This window comes from Ictalurus furcatus, chromosome 4, assembly GCF_023375685.1.
Source record: "Ictalurus furcatus strain D&B chromosome 4, Billie_1.0, whole genome shotgun sequence".
Classification (NCBI taxonomy): domain Eukaryota; kingdom Metazoa; phylum Chordata; class Actinopteri; order Siluriformes; family Ictaluridae; genus Ictalurus; species Ictalurus furcatus.
Genome location: NC_071258.1, coordinates 7,683,283 through 7,710,000, shown reverse-complemented (window position 1 = coordinate 7,710,000; position 26,718 = coordinate 7,683,283). Strand labels below are relative to the sequence as shown.

At 38.4% G+C, this 26,718-nt stretch overlaps 1 protein-coding gene across 1 annotated transcript in view; it reads right to left on the bottom strand.

The window, feature by feature from the left end:
• Positions 1–24,255, bottom strand: part of LOC128606525 (segment polarity protein dishevelled homolog DVL-3) — a 47,553-nt gene extending 23,298 nt beyond the window's left edge. The window contains exon 1 of the mRNA XM_053622713.1: positions 23,268–24,255. Coding sequence (XP_053478688.1) covers positions 23,268–23,428 — 161 coding nt within the window. The 5' untranslated portion in view covers positions 23,429–24,255. The remainder of the gene's footprint in view (positions 1–23,267) is intronic.
• Positions 24,256–26,718: the final 2,463 nt, after the last annotated feature.

The following is a 26,718-nucleotide window of genomic DNA, read 5'->3' as shown; positions in this document are numbered from 1 at the left end:
CAACTTTACTACAACTACAACTCTACTACTACTACTACAACTCTACTACTACAACTACAATTCTACTACTACTACAACTACAATTCTACTACTACTACAACTCTACTACTACACCTCCTCTCCTAAAACTTTACTACAATTACAACTCTACTACTACAACTACAATTCTACTACTACTACTACTACAACTCTACTACTACTACAACTGTACTACTACTACTCTACTACTACTACTACAACTTTACTACAATTACAACGCTACTACTACTACTACTACACTACTACTACAACTACAACTCTACTACTACTACAACTCTACTATTACACCTCCTCTCCTACAAATTTACTACAACTACAACTCTACTACTACTACTCTACTACTACTACTACAACTCTACTACAATTACAACTCTACTACTACTACAACTCTACTACTACAACTCTACTACTACAACTTTACTACAATTACAACTCTACTACTACTACAACTCTACTACTACACCTCCTCTCCTACAACTCTACTACTACAACTTTACTACAATTACAACTCTACTACTACACCTCCTCTCCTACAACTCTACTACTACTACACTACTACTACAACTACAACTCTACTACTACTACAACTCTACTACTACACCTCCTCTCCTACAACTTTACTACAACTACAACTCTACTACTACAACTACAATTCTACTACTACTACTACTACAACTCTACTACTACTACTACACTACTACTACTACTACAACTCTACTACTACTACTACAACTTTAATAATTACAACTCTACTACTACAACTACAACTCTACTACTACTACAACTCTACTACTACACCTCCTCTCCTACAACTTTACTACAACTACAACTCTACTACTACTCTACTACTACAACTCTACTACAATTACAACTCTACTACTACTACAACTCTACTACTACACCTCCTCTCCTACAACTCTACTACTACAACTCTACTACTACTACAACTCTACTACTACACCTCCTCTCCTACAACTCTACTACGACTACACTACTACTACAACTACAACTCTACTACTACACCTCCTCTCCTACAACTTTACTACAACTACAACTCTACTACTACTACACTACTACTACAACTACAACTCTACTACTACAACTCTACTACTACTACTACTACAACAACTCCTCTACTACTACAACTTTACTACAATTACAACTCTACTACAACTTCTCTACTACAACAACTCTACTACTACTACAACTCCTCTACTACAACAACTCTACTACAACAACTCTACTACTACTACAACTCCTCTTCTACAACTTTACTACTACTACTCTACTACTCCTCTACTAATACTACAACTCTACTACTACAAGTTTACAACAACTCTACTACAACACTACTACAACTCCTCTACTACAACTTTACTACAACTACAACTCTACTACAACAACTCTACTACTACAACTCCTCTACTATAACAACTCTACTACTACTACAACTCTACTACTACAACTCCTCTACTACAACAACTCTACTACAACTCTACTACTACAACTCCTCTACTACTACAACAACAACACTACTACTGCTACAACAACTCTACTACTACTTTACTACTACAACTCTGCTACTACAACTCTACTACAACAACTCTACTGAGCAGCAACACTCAGGTCAATTTACACACACACCCAATTTAAGTTGGACTAAACAGTCTCTCTCTCTCTCTTTCTCTTTCACACACACACACACTTCCGCCCCTTCCCCCTTCTCAGCTGCTCCCTAAAAAGGTGTTGACCTTGAATGACCCGTGTTGTCCTGGAAACCACTGTCAAGGAGACTGACTGAGCCGATGTGCGTGATATATTAATAATAGAAGTGTGTATAATGATCATGGCACTGTTCATGCATTATAAATCAAAAATTTAATCACATCCGCACTCACACACACGCACGCACACACACACACAAGTAGTGCACGTGTGTGATGGAAGATAGATGGAATGTTACGCTGTCTCTTTCTTTGGACCGCACCTGTTTCAGTGCAGAGGCCATAAAAGCAAATTGTTTTATGTGTGTGTGTGTGTGTGTGTGTGTGTGCGTGTGTATAGAGATGGAGAGACACATATATCCAGGTGCACAGGAAGAATCATGACATAAATCAAATCAAATCAAATCATGACTTGCCAGCAGGTTTGGTAAATTGTGTGAAATGAGGCATGGTCCCATCATACCGTAGACATGACAGACTGATGATTCGATGTGTTAGAGTGGGAGAGGGGTGGCGAGCAGGTTTGTTGTTTGTAAACAAAAAGAGATGTGCATGCAACCTGGATGCGAAAAGACCCGAGCAGTCTAGCAACCTGATACTACACGGTTATAATCTGACTGAAGAAACTATCAAGAATTTTATTTAGGATAATATATACATACACAATCAGCCATAACATTAACACCATCTGCCTGATATTGTGTAGGTCTCACTTGTACCACCAAAACAGCTCTGACCCGTCGAGGCATGGACCTCTGAAGGTGTGCTGTGGTATCTGGCACCAAGATGTTAGCAGCAGATCCTTTAAGTCCTGCAAGTTGAGGTGGAGCCCACATGGATCAAACTTGTTTGTCCAGTACATCCCACAGATGCTCGATCGGATTGAGATCTGGGGAATCTGGAGGCTGAGTCAACACCTTGAACACTTAGTCATGTTCCTCAAACCGTTCCCGAACAGCTTTCGCATTGTGTCAAGGCGAAAGCCTGATAGAAACCACTGCCATTAGGGAATACCGTCGCCATGAAGGGGTGTACTCCCCAGCTAAGTGATGCACACGCACATGAATGTGATTCATCAGACCAGGCCAGCATCTTCCATTGCTCCATGGTCCAGTTCAGATGCTTACGTGCCCATTGTAGGTGCTTTCGTTGCATTGGCTTCGAGAACTGACTGTTCACTTGCTGCCTAATATGTCCCACGCCTTGACAGGTGCCATTGTAACAAGATAATCAATGTTATTCACTTCACCTCTCAGTGGTTTTAATGAAGTCATTTAAGCTTCTTGATGTTTACAACCTTCTTGTTTGTGAGAACATTAAAGATGTAATGTTTTACGATTATAACGTCAAGGAAGTCGTGGCTCTGAATCCAGATACCACAAACCTATTTGTTAGCTAAACATTTCCATTATAGGTAACTCTTCAGGAAGAAGATGGCCTAGACATCTAGAATTAGATAGCTAGTTTCTTAAAGGAGATTTCAGATGAGTTACAAAGGTTTGTCAAAGCAATATAAATCAGGCATGTTAGCTAACTAGCAAGTGGTCCGTGGTGTAATTGTAGGGGGTCGTGAGAAAGTTTTTAAATTTTAAATAATATTATATATATATATATATATATATATATATATACACGTAAATTTTAAATAATATTATATATTTTATGTTTATTTATTTATTTATTTATTGCTAAATGTATCAAAATATATTCAAATATATCATACGCCCATCAGATGTAAGAACAATTTAAGATTGTTTTAAAATGAACCAATTTGGTTATTCGCGTGCATTCACAAATATCACGTTAGCTGACGATCGTTCACTGATGGATTTTTAATTTATTTACAAATGAAATGATAATTTGCAAAAACCTATGAGTGGCAGACAAGTTCAAGTCACACCAACAATAAAATAAAAAATTACAAAATAAAAACTTCTTCTTCTTTTTTTAATCTTCAAAAAATCGATTCAATTTTAAATGTGCAATGTTAATATTATTCCTGTTAAATATTAATCAAATAAAGTGACATATATAGACATGTTAAATATATAGCCTATAATTGTTGTGGAGTGAGGGGGTCCTTGTGGATTGTTTGAAATATGCTAGGGGTCCAGAGCTCACAAAAGGTTGAGAACCACTGGACTAGAGGGTTGGTGCAAGTTTTAGGTTATACGTTAAGGATATGTTAAAACTGTCACTTTGTGCAACTGTTAAATTTTATTCAGTAAACTCGAATGCAGTGGCCACAGGACATCAATGCTGCAGGCCTGTTGGATTTGTCACATCAACAAGTCTGTTTGAGATACTCAAGAACACCACACAGGTTAAGGCGAGGGTGTGATGATTCACTGTATGTACACAGCACCTCTGTTCTCCAATTAGGAGACCACTTAGCATCATATTTGGCTTTAACCAACATAAACTAAAACATTTTGTGTCACAGTAACCAAAAGTACTGAGAGAGCTGCATCCACAAGTAAATTTGATGGACAGGTAGTCACATGACTGTAGTGAACAACATTAATATTACATAATAATTCTCACATTCTGTCTAATGTACTGGATACTACTGAGAGGAATATTATGTAGTACACCATATACCATATATACTGGGCCAGAACACACTATACAGAATACACTACGTGTATGCAACAATGCTTTCCTTAGAGCATTTTCTGGCATTGGCTCAAGCAGCCACTGCCCACCCCGCTGAAACTGGGACAGAGGAAAGAACATGATCCCGGCAGCTCGTCTAGCAGTGGCCAAACCCGAAATGCCTGGCTGAGAGATTAGAGTTGACTATAATAATGCACCTCTAACAACCTCACTTCCTCTCTTATATCGCCACATCTTTCACCTCCCTCTTTTACACCCTACTATTACAGCTATTACATCTTATAAGACTTGATGTAGCACTAGACAGCTATTAATCACAGTCTAGTGCAATTACTTTCAATACGCTGGGCTTTCTGCATCCTGCACATACTGTAAATTAAGCTCGGGACATGACGTACTCTTGAATTTCCAGATCACGAGAATTGCCTACCTTTTATCCAAACTGTACAATATTAAAAACGGACTACATGGCTCTATGAGGCATTTTATTGCTTGAATTATTTCCTCGCACTGATGGAAATGCCTGATCGTGTAGAAAGACGGAATCACGTTGTTGATCAGATAGAGGTATTAATACAGTCCTGTGGTGAACAGCCCCAAACTGGTAAATCACTTCTCCGAAAAAGTGCCTGTCACATAACCAAGAACTTCCACCGTGTTTGGAAATACTATAATTTTTTAAATAAATAAAGAAACTCCAACAATTTCTTCCCTAGCAACGGATTGTTGGAAAGACATGCCAACGTACAAACCTTGTAGAGCGAAACCCGGCTCCGGGAGTGAATTATTTCTTTCGAAATGATGACTAATGATGATAGAATGGAAATTATATGATGATATAATTTAAACCAGACTATCTCCAAAACATTTTTGGAGTGTATTTTATTCTGCATCTTCTTTCATATTGGTGTCCATAACACTTCATTCTGAAAGACCAGCTTTGATTTCCACGTTAATGCTTACTAATCATGCAATATGTGCACTATTGTTTTTTTTTCATTAATATAATGATAACTGGACCAAATATGCTGCCAGACCACTGGCCATGGCTGAGGCATCATCTGAATTTAAAGTCTCTCACAATGTTCTGATGATCGAACAAAGCCTCAGGCGGTTACGCCACTCTGGAGACCATTACCTTCTTTCATATTCTGAGCAACTGCCAAGTCAAATTCCTTGCAAGTGAGGCTTTGTTGGCCAATAAAACTGATCGTTGTATTAAATCCATGCACCCACCAATCATCTTTCTTCTTCTCGTTGGGACTTCTCTGCATACTGTCTGATGTTTAAGATCAGTTTACCTTAACAGTAAATAGAGAAGGATCCGCATGCACTTGATTCCTAGACTATGACGACTAACACACACACACACACAAACACTAGGGGTGGTATGGGTCTAAAAATATAACAGTTTCACAGTGTCACAGTATTAACCAATCATTAAAAAAAATACACACCACAATGGTGGTGGTGAAAATCTTTGCACTTCCTTGTATATAGAACCAAAACCTTTCTTAGAAAGATATCGTTGAGAACAACGTTTCCATTAAATCTCTTACATTGTCAGGATTTATCACGCTGCTGTGAGAAAGCGATAGAGGCTGAGGGGAAAGGCTAGGGCCTGGGCCCAATAATTAAAGCTTAACTAGTGCAGCATTGTGCAGTGTTGTTTAGACAAAAATAGACAGTTGTTTCGTAGATTGGACCAACAACGCCATGTTCTTCTGTGCGTTTGATAGCTGATATTTATGATAAAATGTTGTGGTTACAACCACAAAGTTAACGCTGAGGTAATCATACAATCCTACAGGTGATCATACACCTTGAATAAACCATAACACCTGCATACACTGGTGCTTGAAAGAATTTTCTGTATATCTACATAAACATGACCTACATTTGGATCATTATTCTCAATAAATAAGTGACCAAGTATAATATTTTTGTCTCATTTGTTTAATCGGGTTCTCTTTTAGGACTTCAAATAAAATCTGATGATGTTTTAGGTCATATTATTGCAGAAAAACAGAACGTCCTAAAGGGTTCACAAACTTTCAAGCACCACTGTACATCATCTTTCACTGTATAAGAAGGGGCTGGTAAGAATGACTCAGAATGACGTTTTATCGTCATAACTGTCGTAATTTTATTATAAATATCATCCTACATGATCAAAAAAGTACTTCCTCCTCCGTGGAAGCAGCAATTCTACTAGCAGTTCGAACATTCAAGGCACTCTTATCTGGCGAACAGAATTAACAGATTGCCTTCTTTGAGACAGACACATCCGATATCGCCCAAATATAATGCACTTTAGAAGACAGCGGTCTTTACGCTGCCTTCTGACTATCTGAGGAGCGCAAATATTGTCCAAAAACGCTTCCTCCTGATGCACCCTCCTCTCCTCCGCTTCTCATTGTGTATAGCTGATTATCTGTATACGCCTTTTCCTAATGCATGACTCTAATTACTAGGGGTTAAAAGTAATATTAAGAATATACATTATTATAATGTTATTTTCATTACACTGTCTATATTCTTGTTTTATTAGCTTTTAACCCCCAGGGAGGTAGCGACTGTACTATAACCGACACTCCAAATGAAGGGATACGCAAAAATCCCATTATGTTACGTCTGTGTATGATAATTTGGGCCGATACTTTTGTTCTCATTCCCAGTCTTGGGTCTTGGGTCTTGTGTACGTTTCTGTGTTTTAGTTATCCCACCTCATTCAGTGTCACCTAATTAACCAGCCCCTCTAGTGTATTCGAGGAAATGAGGTCCTCTAGGAAAACTGCTTCATATTAACCATGGAAATGAAGATTATCTTCCTCTGTTAGCTATTATTGCCCCATTAGGTTATGCTTGTGTCCATCATTTTGTATCACTACTTCATTTGTTTCTTGTTGGAGAATGCACAAAGAGCGGACAAGATTTTTTTTATTTGAAGAATAATTGTTATTAATTTTTTCCGCAACAATTTTTTTTTAAAGAAATTTTTTAGGGCTATATATACTTAGGAAGCACTACTCAAAATGTTTTCTCGTGATTTCAACGTCATATTGTATTGCATTGGTAATACTTCATGCAGTCTTTATAGAAGTTTAAAGATAAGAATTATTGTTATTAATAACATCAATTATTTTACTTTATTTGCCACAACTCGAAATAATGGCAATAAAACTATCACTGCGTTTTCCACCCAAGGGCTGGCTACAAATTCTCTCAAACGATACTTTAGAATGTCCATGATGATACCACTTTTATTAAATGATTTGATGATGATGTTGCTTTTTTAAATAATTACAAACTGACTTAAGATTAAGATTATCTATAAACGAGCTATAATTTATAGTTTCTCCCTACCACTAGTACGGATCAACAATTTTGATGACATCATTCTGCACTTCAGCTTCTCATCAGATTTTCTGTCCAATTAAGTGCTCTCTAGAATCTTCAGTGTCCCGCCCCCAACATTATAAAAAAATCACCTTGCCGAAGTTGCCGTTGTTGAGCGAGAGAAATCATATCCGCGAGCGTGGGTCGTAAATGTGGCTCTGGCTGTTCGAACGTGTGCGCTGTATTCCGTATTCCAACTGTAAGTTGGTTAAGAAGGAAGTGGAGTTCATTCACTTTGAAGAAGGAGGTATTCGTGCCCGCTCATGGCTTTGTGACAGGAATTTTTCCATGGTAATAACTGTCACGTACGGCTTAAGGGGCGGTCACACCACACTTTTCGTTCTGTTGACTTCCATTCATACGCATGTGAATGCTAAAGACCGGAAACGCGAACTCATGCGAAGAAGATTCGCATTTCTCTGCGTTCCAAAGATGAAGTTTGGTGAACTATAACCTGAGAATTCGTATCATGTGAAGACCAATACAAGATCGACACGTCACGGCGTGACCCCTTCAGAAAATCCAAAATGGAGGAAGCACCGATTATAGCGGTGTCGCACCATCCTGTTTTATACAACACAGCTCAAAAAACATATATAATCAGCATCAAAAGAGAAGCTGCCTGGATTGCGGTGTCTCTGCATACAGCAATACATAATATATTTTAACCTTGAAACAAATATTTGTAAAATTCTTTTAAAAAACCCAATGCCTTGGCATGTGGTGTCCTATCCAACTGCTGCCCACATTCACAGTGGTCTCTGAAGAAATTTTGCATGGTGAAAGTCTAGTGTGACCGCCCCGTAGCCTGGGCTGTAAGCTAAATTCTATTGGCTATTTAAAAAGGGGGAGGAGCCACTCGATATATCCCGCCCTGACATCCTGTTTCAGTGGAAATTACATCAATACATCAAATAACGGTGAGTGTCTCAACACGGGGACTATAAAAGTGTACAATGTTGAATTTTTTACTGTAAACATTTTTTCTCCTATGAATTATAAATGTATTTTTTTTAGAAATAAATTTTATATATATATATATATATATATATATATATATATGGGAATTTATATATATATATATATATATATATATATATATATATATATATATATATATATATATATATATTGCTGGGAACTTTTTTTTAGCAAACCTATATATTGTGATACATAATGTGTATTGTAGAATGTGTTTGAAAACTGTGACATGATATTTTTTATCATATCTCCCACTTCTAGTCTACAGTATTTGGAAATGTATTTGGAAAACTGAACACCGTGTCAGGATTCTTCTGAGTTTGCAGTAACCGAGTGGATTTCACAGTGTTGCAGCATGGCTTTAATTCTGCCCAGCCGAGGAAATAACAGTTTTACAGCTTGCCCTCCTCTAAAGCCCTTTTCCAGTGCACCCTTATTTCTGCTGCTGCTTTTGGCTCTCACAGTCATGCTCAAGTTCTCTCAACTGCTCCCCGGCCTCTTTTCCAGAAAGCTCTCTATCACTGTTGTGGTCTTTACTGACTACATGTAATAATTTCACTTGAGAAAACAAAAACAAAAAAAAAAGTGTTTCGATAATATCTGTGCTCCTAAAAATGTGAAATCCTGCAGCTTGTTCCTCTAGGGGGATTTTTTTTGGACTCCTCACATGTGTAGGAATGCTTACACCTGGCAATAAAATAGATCCCTACAGCCAAACCTAATCGTGGGGATTTTTGTGTTATAGGGTCATTTGAGGATGCAATTAACTCGGTAGTGTAATAGCTCTGCAGTGTACAGTGTACAGATTGCACATCGCTGAGGGGGGAAAAAAATGTTTCTCTGCAATGACATGAAGTTTATTTTGTGCCAAAAGTATTAAGAGGTAGCCAGCTATAGCTTCAGATTGTCGTGTCATGTTATATGACGTGCCACGGTTCATGAAGTGGGCACGGCTACGAGTCAGAAGAGGTCTCCCTCAAGATTTCAGTGGAATTCGTCCACGTTGTGAAAGAACTATAAACGTTTGCCAACAACCAAATTTTAGAAAAAGACAGGAAAAAATAAATCGGCTCCAGATAATGGGAAAAATAAATGGGAAAGAAAGTGTTATGCAAATGTTTTTGTGGTTAATTACAAAACCAGACCATTTTAGAAAAAGAAAAAAAACATTAATGTTCACATTAAACATTAGAACGGGGAAAAAATGTGATCTCAGTAACTTTGACCACGGCGTGTTTTGACAATGCTAGACGGGCCAGTTTGAGTATTTCAGAAGTTGCTGATCTCCTCGGATTACACGCACTAGTCTTTACCTTTCACACAGAATGGTGCGAAAACAAGCAAACTAAAAAAAAAAAAAACATCCAGTGAGCGAGAGTTCTGTGTGTGGAAATGGTATGTTGATGAAAGAGATCAGAGGCGAACGGCCAGACTGGTTCGAGCTGACAGGAAGGTTATGATAACTCAAATAATCACTCTTTACAACTGTGGTGAGCAGAAAAGCATCTCAGAACGCACAACAATGGCGAACCTTGAGCCAGATGAGCTACAACACTGTGCTGAGCAGAAAAGGTTATACGCACAAAACAGTGAACCTAGACCACTTCCTGTTCCAGTCGTCTCAGCCAAGAACGGGAATCTGAGGCGACAGTGGGCACACGCTCTCTGGATAGTTTAATATATACATATGCGGTCATAGTTTTGACCTAATTTTAGCTAAATTCAGCTGTGTTCATGTTAAAAATTAGCACAACTTTTTCTAATCGCTAACAGAGTTGAAGACCAGAAGCTGGGATAGTAATTTATCAGTAAATAATTATAAACTAAAATTCAGATTTGGACACATATGTTCATGAAGTCAAAATGAAGTCAATTGCTTCATACAAAAAAATCTGGCCTCAAGTCGAAAAGTGGGAATTACAGTTTTTTCCCTATTATAACATGAATGCAGTATAATTACCACATGGTCATCCCAGTGTCAAACGCCGCTTTGGGCACTTTCTGCCAATTTCAAAACACACGTTCATGATCGTCATCTTTCACACATTTGGAATATATTTGGAATTCAAAGAAGACTGAAATTCCAGCACCACTGAATGATGAAAACGAAGCAGAGGACAGAAAGTGAAATGCGGCCAAGCGCTTTTGGTTTGAGGGCTCCAACTGTTTCTGATTTCTTCCGAAAATTCTGAATAACGTGGCTTTACAGGCAATATGTTCTCAAATCTCAAAAAGGTTTAGATCGCTCGTTGGTAGGGTATAACGGTACACAAAATTCTCATTTGATATGATAGCTATATCTATACTATACAGTGGTGTCTCAATATGATACGGTCAAAATCAAAAGAAGCAATCCCTGAATAGATTATGCGTCTTGAGTTTCCATTTTCAATTCTTTAAAACATTTCACATTATACAGCTGAAACTCAATAACGACAGTGGTTGTGAGATCCAGACGCTTCGCAGCATATATACTGAAACAAATTGAACATGGGTAATTAGATGAAACATTAGCTCTCTGGTCAAGCTTTCACTGGTGTGCAGGGTTGCCAGGTCTAAGGTATATTTCCACCCACAAAAACCACACAAAAAGACTTGACACAATCCCAAAAAGAAGATACATATCTCTTCATTTTGTTGCGCCTCAAACTGACTTCACTTTTCCAACTGCAACATTCAGTACGTTTACACGGACAACAATAATCCGATATTAAACCGATTAAGACGATACTCTGATTAAGAAACTAGCATGTAAACAGCGATTATTAATGACCTTAATCCGACTAAAGTCACACTCGAAGTAAACACAAATGGAATTAAGACATGTGGAGTACTCCTGTTTTAGTCGCGTTATCGACGTGCGTTACAGACATGTACACACCTTAATCACACTATTAATGTCGTGTGGGAGTTTTCACCGCATTTTGCGACAGGACACGTACACACACGGCAGTGCTCAACCGTTCGACGGCAAACAAGAGAGCACGGCTGTGTCCGAAACCGCGTCCTTACCTGCTATATAGTAAGTGAAATACATGTATCTCGGCTTTTATACAGTAGGTAAGTACACGGTTTGGGATGCAGTCCATGGCTTCAAGCAGTCGTCTATTTGCGCGTATAGCATGACTAATAATTAACTGCACTTGAGGCTTTCGTAAAATTAAACATGAAACACCAAAAACTGTATACGGTACCATAACGGAGACGAACTGTATGTCGATACGTGAAATTCTGGAGGGAACGTCAGACGGCGTTGCGTGGGGACATAATTATGTGTGCCGTTAATCAATCTACATCCTATAAAATGTAAAACGGGAACATGAAAGAAATATTCTAAAAGCGACTCATGTAAACACCTTAATCACAACATTGCCTTATTCAGAATAAGGTCAATAATTACATTATTGTTGTCCATGTAAACGTAGTCAGTGATTCAAACCTAACTCAATTCGGTGTGAAATATATCTCTACTTGGCAACCCTGATGTGAATTTTTAGTGCCAAAATAGAGTTTGTGATGGTGCAAAATGGTAGTAAATATGGCCGTTAAACACACACACCCACACACACACCATCCTGGGGAAGCATTCCCAGTGGAACTAGGACACTATATCCGGTCAGTGTGTGTGTGTGTGTGGACAGGCCTGATTTGTAGGCAGAGTTGACCGCTAATAAAGAGGAATCCTGTCTTCACAGGCTGCTATGATTAGATTTACTAGAAAAAAGCAGACAAATAGGAACCCTGAACCCCCACGGAAAGGGAGTGGAGGAAGAGAAAGAGACGAGGGAGAGAGAACGAGGGCGATGGATCGCTAGAAGGGACTGCTATCACTGTCAAACACACTGTCAAACACACACACACACACACACACACACACACACAGAGACAAGACCATTTTAGGATTAACAATCCATTTTAGGATTAGGAGATTACACACATACAATGCAAATACGCAACAAAGTGCACACAAATACTGAAATGCAAATATCCCCAAACACACACAGGCTCATAGATTCAAACCCCAGCAGGAACTGAACACGGCAGGAAAATAAAGCAGGGAAAGTAGGTCAGCCTCATGAAGAAACAGTCATTCAGCCTGAGATGAAGAAACAGCCAGCAAAGTGAAAGAACCTCAACCGCTCAAATGAGCCAGGGCCATGCTGACCTCTCTCTCTCTCTCTCTCTCACACATGCAAACCTCTGGCAAGATCATGCTGTGATGTTGCCAGATATAGCTTAAAGGAAACTAAAAGCCATTTAAATGCCCATCATCTGCAGATCTGCAGTATAGCCAAAGGCAAAAGGAAGAGAGAGAGTAGTGGGGAGAGAAAGAAAGCGAGAGAGAAAGAGAGAGAAAGAGAGAGTGCATGTGTTGTGGAGATAGATAGAGAACGATAGAGAGAGACAATGTAGTGAAAAGAGAGTAGAGAGAAAACAAGTAGTAGTAGAGAAAGAGAGAGCGAGAGAGAGAGAACAAGTACTGGAAGTAGTGAAGAGGGAGACAGTGAAGACAAGTAGTGAAGAGAAAGAGAGAGAGAGCAAGTAGTACGAGTAATGAAGAGAGAGGGAGAGAAAGGGAGAGCGAGAGTGTGTGTAATGGAGAGAGAGAACAAGTAGTGAAAAAAGAGAGCAAGAAAAGAAAGAGAAAAGAAAAATAGTAACAGATTTAGTAATAGAGTGTAACAGAATGTTTGCTTGCTCAATTCTCATATGTATAAAGGTGTGTGTGATATGTAGCATAATTATTTTATGTTCTTTTTCTCCCATCAACATCCCATCTTCACAATTACTGTTTTCTTCTGACTGAGTGCAAAGAGAGAATCCAAATGATGCAGACAAAAAAAGTAAGTGGTGTAGATAGATAGATAGATAGATATATAGATAGATAGATAGATAATGTGAGAGAGACAAAATGATGGGGAGCACAGAATAAAAAGAGAGAATAAAATAAAGAGGAAAAGTATTCCGAGTGCTGAAGTGATGGAAGAAGACGGAAAGACAGAGTAAGAGACGGAGATGGAGGACATGCCAAAAGGATCAGCTCTGCAGTCCAAATCCGGCAGCAAAATTACAGTGAGGTCAATATTTATGACTCATGCTCACCACGACCCAACAAAACATACGATTTCTGGATTTGTCAATGACACGCTTCTGCCGTGCTGGGTTTTTTTCTGTTTCCCAGTCACACAGTTAAAACTCCATCAGCAGGAACGAAGCTTTATTTCAGACTAATGTGATTATGGGGCGATCTAACAGATTTAGTGCAGTGGGCAGCAGTGTGTGTTACACACATCATAACACTGAGCGCTAGATTACACTGGGGTTGTTTTTACACCGTGTGGTAAAGTGTGAACTTCGTGTTCGAGCTCGGGAATGGTCTCTTGAAAAACGGTGGTCTGGGGATTGCTTCCATATCACGTGTGGCAGCTATCGGCTCTCAGCGCTGCATGCCGAGTAACGTGATTGGTTCAGCTTGTCACTTTAGTTCCTGCATGAAATTTGGTGGTGCGAGAGAAAGGGTTCTTCTGATCAGCAGAAAGGATGGAAAACCTTATGGATATCAATCCATTTTCCATACTTATCGTACACAGGGTCACAGAGAGCCTGGAGACTAGGGAACTTGGGGTACAAGATGGGGTGCCAACCTATCGCAGGGCAAAATCGCGCACACATTCACACGCAATGGCCAATTTGGAAATGCCAATCAGCCTTTGGACTGGAGGAGTACCTGGAGGAGACCCTTGGAGCACAGGGAGAACATGCAAACTCCACGCACACAGGGCGGAAGTGGGATTCGAACCATGCCTAAAAACTTTCTCCTTATATGAGAATCCAAAAAGCACTGTTCCTCACTGCTTGAGCCTAAGTCTGGCAATCGATCCACGGTTCAGAAGGAATTCTTCTACGTGAAAGCAAACCTATGACGAGAATCAGTCCTATGTGTGAACTCGAGTGTACGGACAACGCGTGAAAACACCCTGAAGCTCAGATGAAGGACTTGATATGTTTTCTTTCAAGACGAGAAGGTTAAAGTCTTCTCTGTTCAATATGGCGCCCAATCATGGCCTGGTCCTCCATCTGTCCATGCCATGTGTGTGTTGGGATGATAATCATGATGTTAATGACCACATAGTCCAGGCAGCTGCTGTGTGAGAGTCCTGAGGGAGAACGGCAGCCCCCCAAACACATACACACCATGAGCAGGATGCAGCCAGCTGGTATAAACCCCCTTCCTGTTAAGCCAAAACATTTTAGATCTGTTTCAACACTGATTTCCGTAATGTTCTATTCTCCGTCTCTTCACCCATACGATAAAAATAAAGATCTTTCTGACAGCCCAACCATCTCCTCCTCAGATTCAGATACAGAAGCCGAACCCCCTTGTAATTTGTAGATATCAGCTCTATGTTAACCTCATTTGTATATTCCAGCAGTTTGGCTACTCTTGCACGTGGAAACTGTTTGACTTTAGACACCAGGGGTCTCATTTATCAGTGTGCGTAGAACAAGTTCTAATGCTGTGTGAATGAGTTTTAAATACTGAAAACATTAGCAGAGGATGTACTTTTTACTTACAGTCCTGATTTCTTCTGTTTTTGTGTAAATCTCATACTAAATAGTTTTAGATCTGCAAACGAAATAAAACAAACATAAAACAAAGGCAACCTGAGTAAACACACAATATAGTTTTTATTTTTTTTATTGAAGGAAAAAAAAAGTGATCCAAAACCTATCACCCATGTGAAAAACTAATTGCACCCTAAAAACCAGCAAATCTGGTTGTGCCAGCATTAGCAGCAATAACTGCAACCAAACGCTTCCAATAACAGCCACAAGAGGATTAGTGAGGTCAGCAATAAGGTCTGGAGTGCAGTTGGCACTCCATCTCAAAGATTTTCTCAGTGGGGTTGAGGTCAGGGCTCTGTGCAGGCCACTTGAGATCTTACACTCCAACCTTGGCAAACCATATCTTCATTGGCCTCACTTTGAGCACAGGGACATTGTCATGCTGGAACATCTTCGTACCCCTTACATCCAACACTGAAATCCAGTGTGTGTTTTCAGCTTTGTGGTAACAGTTTTGGGAAGGCCCACATATGAGTGTGATGGACAGATGTCCATAAACTTTTGTCCATCAATGAGGAAATCAGTTTGGTTGCTCTGTTCCGTCACTTGCAAAAATAGTCTTAACAAGCAGAACTCAACAGCAGCAGTGTCGAAGGTGATGCCTCGACCACCGACGAGTCTGGTCTAGCCCTTCTTGTCACTAATTTGTGCTACAGAAATACCCTTAAAATATACTTCAAACACGAAGGAAGGTATTGGAGGAAAACTATTTCAGACATCTGGCCTTGCTGCGACCTTGACAATGTTTGGATTAATCCCGAAATCTAATCCGTTCTGCTGGTTACAATGAAAATTTCATAGAAATTCATTCAACAGCTCGGTCTCCAGATATCGCGCTAACAAGAATGGACTGATGCACGGACAAGCGGAAAAATAATTGTTAAAAGATCCATCCTGAAACAACATTACATGATGTTTTTGCCCATTCACCCACCACTACTGTGCATCGTTATTTCCTCTGCGTTGCCCCTTTGAATTTGTATGGTATATTTCAGTTATCACTCTTATATTATAATATAATAGGTGTTAATTGTGATTATACTTCTGCACTGAATTAAATTAGCTGTGAATTTCTCACTACAGCGTCTTCAGTGATAATGCTGCAGCATAAAACGAGTACATCCCTCTTCTTCGCTCAAGTTGCCTTCAATGCCTTATCTTTCTCATTGAGTTACACACTGCACACATCTCATTCACATACATATTTCGGCAAGTGCAGGTTTTTATGGTCAAAGCAAGAGCTAATTTTTTATTATCTCCGTCCCACTCTTTAATTCATCCCACTTTTCTTATGCCGTATTCACCACCTTTTAGTTTTGCACAACAATGGCTAAAATGATGATTATGATTACCAGAGTTATTCTGGCTATTTAGGACCAAATCAACGTTTGTTTGTTTTTTAGAACGCTTATTACTTGTTACACGTATTAAGCTACTTATCAGTTTAAATCAGCAGAAAAAGCTCTTTCTATCAGGTGAGTGAGGAAGGAGCGTAATCATAAAACAAAAAGACTCAAAAGGGATTCATAATTTTGCTGCTCTCAGTGGAAAATATTTGGATGGACGCTTGGTGCTGGAAAATAGCTTTGGGTTGAGTAACACCTAAACAATAAACAGAAAGTGACGCTGTGATGTCGGTATGCTTGGACTGATCGAAAGAAAAAGAAAAGAAAAGAAAAGAAAATACAATGCCTACCTTGTCTTTCTACCTAAGCAAAAACAGGAGAATGTGTAATCATGCAAAAAGAAAGACTCTCGCAACTACCGTTTCCAGGAGTAACACTCATTACAGTTATTAGGTTATCTACAACGTATAAAACCTCTAATACCTGGGGGTCTCATTTATCGACCGTCCCATTTTATCCCACCCCACTTACTGTCAATCATGCTGGCATAAATGACAGAGAAATTGCTGACAAGATGCAGAGGGGTGACAGATGAAATGTAAATTAAAGTCGTTTAAAAGGCACTAAAGATTGATGAAGATGACGCCCTGCTTGAAGATTTGCAATAAATGGATAAGTGATTGACAGGAAGTGAGTATTTAAATACAGTTGAATGTTTAAACACATTAGTAAAGTTGGATTTGGTTTAAAACACGCAATTGGTTTTTCATTGTTTTGGTTTTGCTGTTTCACTCTGCAGTCAGTGTACAGCTGAGGAATGGCAGTGTTCAACTAATATTTGCGTAATGAGGATCACATTGCAAAAATTTGCAGTAAAATAGCGTTCTATTATTTTATAGGATTGTACAAAATGAGAGCAGTTAGAGCACTGTATTGGTTTACAGTACAACACCTGAAAACTAGGGGTGTAACGACGCATCGTGACGCGATGCGAAAACATCCAGGAAATCAGCATTCTATTAGTTATGCATCTAATTTTACAACTGCGCTGTCTGAACAGCAGTGGTCCCAAGCTACGCAACCCATAGAGTTGAAATGTATAGAAAGGACACTGGTCACGTGATCGCATTCTTTCTTGGAGAGCCTGCGCCGTTATTGGAAATCTGCTCTTGTGACCTGACCGTTAGCCTGATAACGACCGGCACGCATTATAGGTTATAAGGCTACACAACCACATTATAACCACTAATAAGAACTCTTCAGTAGCTTTCAAATGACACCAGCCCCACACCGCTGCAATCTACAGTGCCCAAGAAAGAGGCCGTGGAAGCATTTTAGGGTTAGGGTTTGGAGCTTTGGAGCTCTGTTAAAAAAAACGACGACATTAAATGACGTCTCATTCGCTGCTACAGAGCTCATCATGTTTCAATCAAGCATTTTTCCCAGGTCCGAGAGACTGCGTCATTGTTTATTCAATCGAACTTTTTGTAGAACTGATACATTTATTTTTTTTTTTATTTTTAAGATATAGTGAACCTGTAGTACATTTTGTTTACAATACTAAACCTATTTCAGAAAAAATAAGGTCTTTTCAGTCATCATTTTTCTTCATTCAGATTTTTAAGTACAAATAATTTGAGATTTTAAAATAATTTGAGAATCGGCTCGAATCAAATCGTGACTGAAGTGTATCGTGACAAACCTACCGGCGTGTGTATATTCGCGTTAGAAGAAAAACATGGCTCAGTTTGCACTGTTAACTTGTTTAATTGAACATCGGCTGAGATTTGCATGATTTCCCTTTGCCATTTGTCCAACTGAACTCTGTTCCATCTTAAATTCAGTTTATAGTTTGCTCCTGAAAAGACAAATCTGGCTCCAGAGTAAACTTTCCGTGTGAGTGTAAATCCTCTCTATACAGTACAAGTCCGCTGAGCACTTTTATATTTTACATGTATTCATCTGGCCAACACTTTTATCCAAACTGACTTACAACTGAGGCAGATTCTAACCCATGCATGTGGCTTCATGTAGCTGAAGTAGTTGGGTTAAGGGCTTGAGGGCCTGACATTCCCAGCACTGAGTTTCTGTAAACTTGTTCAGGAATAGCTCAGGATAAAAATGAAACGTACACGATCCTCGTCTTACCCCAAATGTACTCAATCAACCACGATATGTTTGGTGTCTGCCTCTTTATTTGACTTGTACGGCAGACGGGACTTGCACGAATAAACAGATTATATTAAGAAAAACATGTTTAACAAAGTAATACCCATCATTTCTGATTTTTTGACGGGAAACAAACATTTAACATCTATGGAAGGAGACGGAGTTGGAAGTGCTTTCAAAAAGTCAAAGATATCCCTTATATAGATTAAACTTTTAGCTTCCAAGAACAATTCCCCCTTTATATTTTGGGAGGCAGGTCCAGCGGGACGATAACCACATAGCCTCCTGATTTATTGCACAGAATGATACTAGACTGCTCTAAGATAAAAAAGTGATGCTGGTTGTCCAAACTGTCTGTCAGTGTAATGGTAAAGTTTATATACCATTTTGCAATTGCAAAATCAAGCAAACTTCGCAATATTCTCCGCAATATTCGGAGAAGCTTGCAATTTTTCAAAATTACCGCATGTGATGTCATCACAACACGCATTCAGTCAAAGGTAAAAGGTCTCATTTACCAACAAACATCGCTTGCGAAAGACCGTGCAACACACTTTCGAAAATTACATCACAAATTTTCTTTTGTAAGTCAAGCATTTTTGGCCACAAAGAAAAAAAACAAAACAAACCCTGTAGATGGTAAAGTTCAAGTTTATATTACAGTGTGTCTGTGTGACACTGCTAAAAAAAACTAGATGCGAGAAAGTCTATCATTATCAGATAGCTATGTTACCCTCAGTGCTCCACCAAAACCAGACTACTTTTGGTTGAGGGAATTTTTTTTAGCTGAACCATTCCTTTACACCACTGATCAGCCATTTTCCAAACAAACTGTTAGTCGATTTAGCGAGCAGTGAAACAGCTCGGCAAAGCCACGCCAGGTGGAGTCCTGCTGAATAAATATGAGAAGTATGTTTGAGCATGTTACTGGAAAGTGAGATGCTGATGTGGAAACATAATTTGTTTAGAAAAAAAAAAGAAAAAAAAGAAAAAGTTCAATGACTGCATATATGAACTTGATCTACATCAGGACAGTGGAATGTAGAAACATGAAACATATGTTAATTTAAAACATCTTGCCTTCATTTAAAAAAAATATATCAATCTTTCCAACATTGCTTCACATGAGTACCAGAAATGCAATTCACCAGGGATGGAATAATATAAAGTTTTATTACAATGACTTTCTAACATTTTATCATTTCATTGTTTAAAATAAACCACTCCTGCATGTTATCTGTTGTTGCTCGGCAGCATTTAATAGGACCACAAAAATGTTTGGAAATGGCGACAGTAACAACATTGTGCATGTTGACAAGTACAAAATATTAGTCTGATTATTACAGAATCATTTAACAAAAAATGGCCATCAGAATTTTTTAAATTCTCGAATCTGATTGGTCAGAAGGTTCATTAACAGCAGCACCGACAGGTTTATATTAAAGTGCACCTGTTATGGTTTTTCAAATATTACCTTTCATAGAGCTTTGAGAGTGTGTTATAGAGCTGTTTGTGAATGTAAAAAGTCTGCAAAGTTAAAAAAAATCAAAGAGCACGACAAACAGAGTTATTGACTCCGAAAAGAAGGAACCGATTCTGAACAGCTAAAAGGAGTCGTTAGTAATTCCAGACTTACTTCCTGTACTAACCTACATAGGTTTGTAACAAAAAACCCCGCCTCTGGTCTTCATCGGCTGCTCGCTGACAGCTGTAGACCAATCACAACAGACTGGGACATCTGACCAATCAGAGGAGAGTATGCTCTCTGAAAGGAGGAGTTTTAGAATGAATCTTTTAGAACGGATCATTGAACGAGTCGTTTTTGACACTGAGGAAAAAATGGTAATGCTGCAGTTTAATTTATGAGCATGTTAAAGTCTTTTCTGACCTTGGATGCATGTAGATCTATTGTATGAGACCTTTAAAATAAAATTAAGCACGTTTCAAAACCATAATAGGTGCGCTTTAATAGTTATATTAATATATTAATATAAAGTGCAGTAAATTTTCATGGTACAGTCAGTGCTGTTTATTTTGCAATAAAGTTCAGCAATATTTTACTTTGAGTGTTTTCATTCAGTATCAATTTTAAAAACTAATGGTTGATTAATCGGTTTTCGGCGGGTACTGCCCAACTTGGTTATCGGTATCAGTAAAATCCTGACTAAATACTGACTAAACAGTAACCTTTGTTTGTCACTGGGGTGGTATCGTTATCTTTCCTAAATGGAAAAATGGCTATATTGTGCCTTAAATATGATTTAAGGTACATAATTGGACAAGGAATTATATTGTTCAGTACAGTTTTTTCCAAGAGTGTGTGTAAAATGCATTTAATAAGTTCAACATAATACAATACATGCCCTAAGGCAATATTCATTGCCTGCCGCTGATTATAACCTCTACAGTAGCCATCAGAAAGAAAAGCAATTTCCTCCAGAGAAAAATAATAATAAAATTACCCTACTACAGCTACTTTATTTCCTTAACCATGTAACATTCAAGACCTGTCAGTAGGTCCCTGAGGTACCAACAAGAACTAAAAAGCTAATAAGAAAATCCTAGCAGGGTGAGGAAAAACTAAATTTGACCACAAATAACCTACTGTATGTCTGTGGATGGGATGGCTTGATGCTAATGGAATAAATGATTAATGCAGTCTTCATGATGTGATTTTGTAGAGAATGTAACGTTAGCTGTGGTGCTTCTCGGAACAGTTTCTAGCGTTCGGACAGATTGGTGCGCAAAACCCCCCCAAAACAAAACAAAACAAACAAAAAAAAAACATTTAGCGAGCAGCACCTTGTTGATTAAAGAGATCAGAGGAGATTATATATATATATATATATATATATATATATATATATATATATAATGTGTGTACATTATGAATTCGTTAAAAACCCCTATGAAATCAGCTGGAGAACTGCAAAAGTTAGTTGCATCGTGGGGTCAGAAAGTCTCCAAAACTACAATCTGAAGTCACCTACATCACCACAAGTTGTTTGGAAGGGTTTCAAGAAAAAAGCCTCTACTCTCATCCAAAACCACACTCAAGCATCTTCAGTTTGCCAGACACTACTGGAACTTCAAATGGGATCGGGTTCTAGGGTCAGATGAAACCAAAATAGAGCTATTTTGGCAATAAACACCAGACGTGGTTTTGGTGCACACAGAGAGGTAGCCATATGGAAAAGTACCTCATGCCCACGGTTAAATATGGTGGTGGATCTTTAATGTTTCGAATGAACACAAAATTGGAATTTTAACATATTTGTTGTTTTGTTAGATAAAGTATTGGAATTAATTAAACATTATGAGTGAAATTTTTGCGTCACAGACGATAGGGATCACATGGCTATGTAGGTAAATGCTGTATGAAACAAGTGAAATAGGAATTAAGAATAAACTAAGAATGAAATATCCGGCCTCAGCCTTATAGATGACAGTAGTAATAAAAAACGTTGAATCCGATTTTTATAAAGTAAAACATTTCCCATCCTTAGGTGCACATTTGCAGTATCTTTCTCGGTTGATCTTTTCCTGCTGTAGCCTCGTTTCTCAGCAGGGATTAATACAGCTACGTTATTTAATCAAATCTTACTTGAACAGCATCCAAAATGAATTACAAATCAAGTTGGATCTCTGAAAGTAGCCTAATCTGACTAAGGGTCAAGACTGACAAATAGATGCGATCGGATCAAGTTGCACGATCAAACCTATCACACGATCAGACGATCCATCCATCCATCCAGATGTATAACATTAAAACCCAGCTGAGGATCATTTCTCACTGGATTAATTTAAACAATTTCCCATCCTGTCGTACACAGCATGTGCCAAGCCCGGCTCATTCCTCACTCTTTCACCAACAGGGCTCTTTTTCTTCTCTGCTTTCCCGCAAAGACTCTGTGTGTGTCTGCATGACCTGAGTCACCCTTTCAGACCTCCTCAGAGCCTCAGGAAGAAAAAAAAAAAAAAAACCCAAAAGAAAAGAAAAAGGAGAAGAAGAAAAAAACACTTCAGACATGCAAATGTAAACCCCACTCCCATCCTCATACCAATATCCATATATAGCTAAAAATGTCCTCCATTTCCAACATGCATGTGTTTAGTGTTTGAAAGGTTTTCAGATTTATGATTCATCTAAACCTATAGAATGTAAACATTTAAAATCTCCCATTTAATCCGAAGCCGCTTCCCAAACAATAAACCAGGCTGTGTGAATGGGAATAGTGTGGGAAAGGATTTAGGAAAGAATTTTGAATCCAGTCTTATTTAGATCATATGAATATTATATACTGTTACAGTGTGTACAGTCACATACAACTGTCTGAATTCGGAATAATAAGAAGGAAAAGCTTACCCGAAATCATCGTCCATTGACTTGAAGAAAAATTTATAGTTGGGTTTATTGAGGACTTGTTTAAAGTGGGCCAGAGTGACTTCTTCGGCCGGGACTGGTACTTTGACCAGGTACGGAGTCTCCTGGTCGTCCAGGTGGTAGATAATTTTCGTCTCCCCCATTGCGGCCCGCTGGGGTGGAGAAGGCCGGGAGCATCGGGACTCGCGTACCTCCCGTAGCCGCTCCTGGGCGCCGGGACGCCGGTGAAGGCTGGTGCGGTGAACCGCTGCGCTCTTATCGGTGGGATACCGCTTCTTTTTTTAATAGGATAATGCGGTTGAACGCTCCAATTTCCCCCGGAATATACTACAGTCTTTACGGTACAATAACGTGCTTTAATATTCCTCTCTTCTCGATATTGTCATCCGTTTTGTTGATAAATCCGCTTACTTTATATAACAATAAACCGCAAAGAAACTATAGACTATTCCTCTATTCCGAATACACTGTACAGCACACTTGTACTGCAATTCTTGTCCTATCTAATAGATATTAGACCATATATGTATAATAATACTACGAACGAAACGAACATGCTAAATCATCTCTTAATTTATTAGTCTTTTGCACTGGTATTGTCCAGAGACGTAGCAGTATCGGACTGGTCCAGATTGGACTGTGCATGAATATCACTGCTTTCCCCTCTCTCCCTCTGGAACAGCTGTAGGGTTGCCAGATTGTACAGGTTCAACATTAAGGAAAACCACCACAGGTAGAAATTATTTTTCAGATTTGTTTTTTCATAAATTGTGTATGTAACATGACTTCTTTTACATTGTAGTTTTTAAAAAAAATCTATATTCAACAGAAATATGTTTATTTCACGTTTTTGTGCTACTGCTTTATCTGAAACTTAACAACACCGATTAATACTTTAAGCTCCGCCCACTTCATTTTGTTTGTCATTATGATACGTCAATTTACTTTTCTATTTTTAATCTCATAAACCCCACTAACTATAGTGGAAACATTAAACAACGTTGTATTTTTTCAAAAAATATTTTTCAATATTCTTGAAAAAAGTCACCATATCCCTAATTAGGATATAACTGATATACATTTTACACAAGAAAAAAAAATACACAAAAATGTTTATAAGATTATAACTTTTCTTGATTGAACAAAAGATTCTTTCTCTTGTAAATGTTTTCACAGTGAAATAAATATTAAAAGGCTAGATTGTTTGATTAAATATACAAATATATGCATACTTTATTAGATGAAGCCTCATTTCCATAAGTAAATGGATTTTTTTTTTAGCAATTAACCGGCAGTTTGATTCTTATATTTATTTATTTATTATTTACTTGGTGTCTTGCCTGAGAAACAATTGTAAACATCTAATTAAATGACAGCATAACTGTGTTATTCATTAGTGCTAAAACCATGAAAGTGATTTTGAAGAATACAGTAGACTTATAAATGTTGTTTTTTTTTAATCTAAACAAAACAAATTCAATCCAAATCTTATCTACTGGCCTGCTTTTTCCAGACTAATGGGTTTAAAGACAGTGTGACCAATCTGGCAACCCTGACCAGCTGTGCATGGCAGTGACATTGCGCCTCCTGTAGGTTTTTCTGTGCGTTTCTTTCACGTGGGCATTTAAATAAAAAAATATTTAAAAGATTAACCTCAATAAACCTCCATTACACAGTATTTCACAGCTCTAGAAAAAGCACAAAATAATGCTTTCTACCCAAAATGCATCGCACTTTATGTTCAATAAGGCACGTGCTAAGATTAAATCTTTAACTTTTCACTTATAATTTTTATTTTTCTATACCAGCAAGAAACAGACTGTGTACAAAATATATAGCGTCCATTGTATATGTCAACCGATTTATGGCACCTATTGATGAGAAGTAATGAAGCACATTGTGTTAATGTTTTTAGACTGTTAGTGTGAACATTGCAGTGTAACATTAGCGACTACCTTTGTGTTATACTCTGGATTTTGGCTTGTCCACGTCTTTGAACTGCACAAATATAAATTCTCTATTCATTTGATAGTTTAATAATTGGTTTTCCAAATGATAGTTTAATAATTGGCTCCCCGCCGTCCAGCGGGGAGTACCCTGGACGGCGTGCCAACCCATTTCAGGGTACAATTACACACACTACAGATAATTTGGAAATACAATGCATGTCTTTAACACACGGGGAGAGCACACAAGGTCTGTGCACACAGGGCGGAGGCAGGATTCCAACCCCCAACCCAAGAGATGCAAGGCAAACCATGTGCTAACCACTAAGCCACCGCGCCCCTCCCCCCTCCCCCCAATTAGTTCTTGTCCTTTTTAAATTAATAATAAATATTATTGCTGGTAAATTGCTATGGTATGAGAGGAATAAAACACTTCAGGATGTGCTTTTCGGTAACAGCATTACACCACCCCGTCACTGATTATTTTTCTATAACAGCACACCCTCATCATGTTTTATTTGTCACTTAATACTAGAAAATTATGAGATTTATGGTAATTGAATAAGCTCTTATAACAAACACACCTGATGCTCATTTTCATGACATTTTTCTTTTATTTTCTGTAAAACAGAAACCAAACTAGTATTCACTTGGCTTATTAAGGCCACTGATGTTTGATGTTGATCCACACACACCAAGTCAGCTCGCGCCAATCCAATGACATTTCCTTTGCTAAATCTAACTCCACCCACCTCTTTTGCATTTACAGTGTTGCATTTATTCTGTATTTCCCTCCTCTTCTAATATTAAAGGCATTCAAGCTCTCTAACAAAAAAAATTACAAAATGGGGTCAAGGAAAAAAAAAAAAAAAAAAAGTGTTGACATGAAAATCTGCTGGACATTAAAAACCTAAAAGGGGCAAACCAATAACCAGATCTCATTTAAAAGTTTTAATGAACACACTTTTCCTATTCCTAACACCAAAAAAAATATTAGAAGAAGAATGATAACGTGTATTAAAAGTGTGCATGATATACAGGAAACCTGCAGGAGATTCGTCTCCAACACTGACATCACAATGTCCCAAATATGGCTTCAATAATATGGGCAGCCATGTTTGAGTGTTGAAACGTTCGTTCAAAGGCACCGACGTGTCTCCGTCACTTCAGCGTTGACGCACCTGAGAGTCGAATCGAGGTAAGATGAGGGGTTCCAGGTTTGGATAATCAAACAAACTGTTCAAGAAAGACGAGAGAGAGTTTTTATGCAATACGTATTGAAGTCGTCGTCCTCGTGAGGAAGCCAGACTCGTACGGGCCTCCTCTGGATTGTGACGGAACGGACATACTTTCATGTGACTCTTCAGTTTGAAAGGGATCGTTTGGCCAAAAATGAATTCGACACCATTTCATCTTATCAGCTCGTGTTGCTTTTTTTTTTTTCTTAGTTTTTGCACTGAAATTTTTAAATGACTCGCTTCATCACA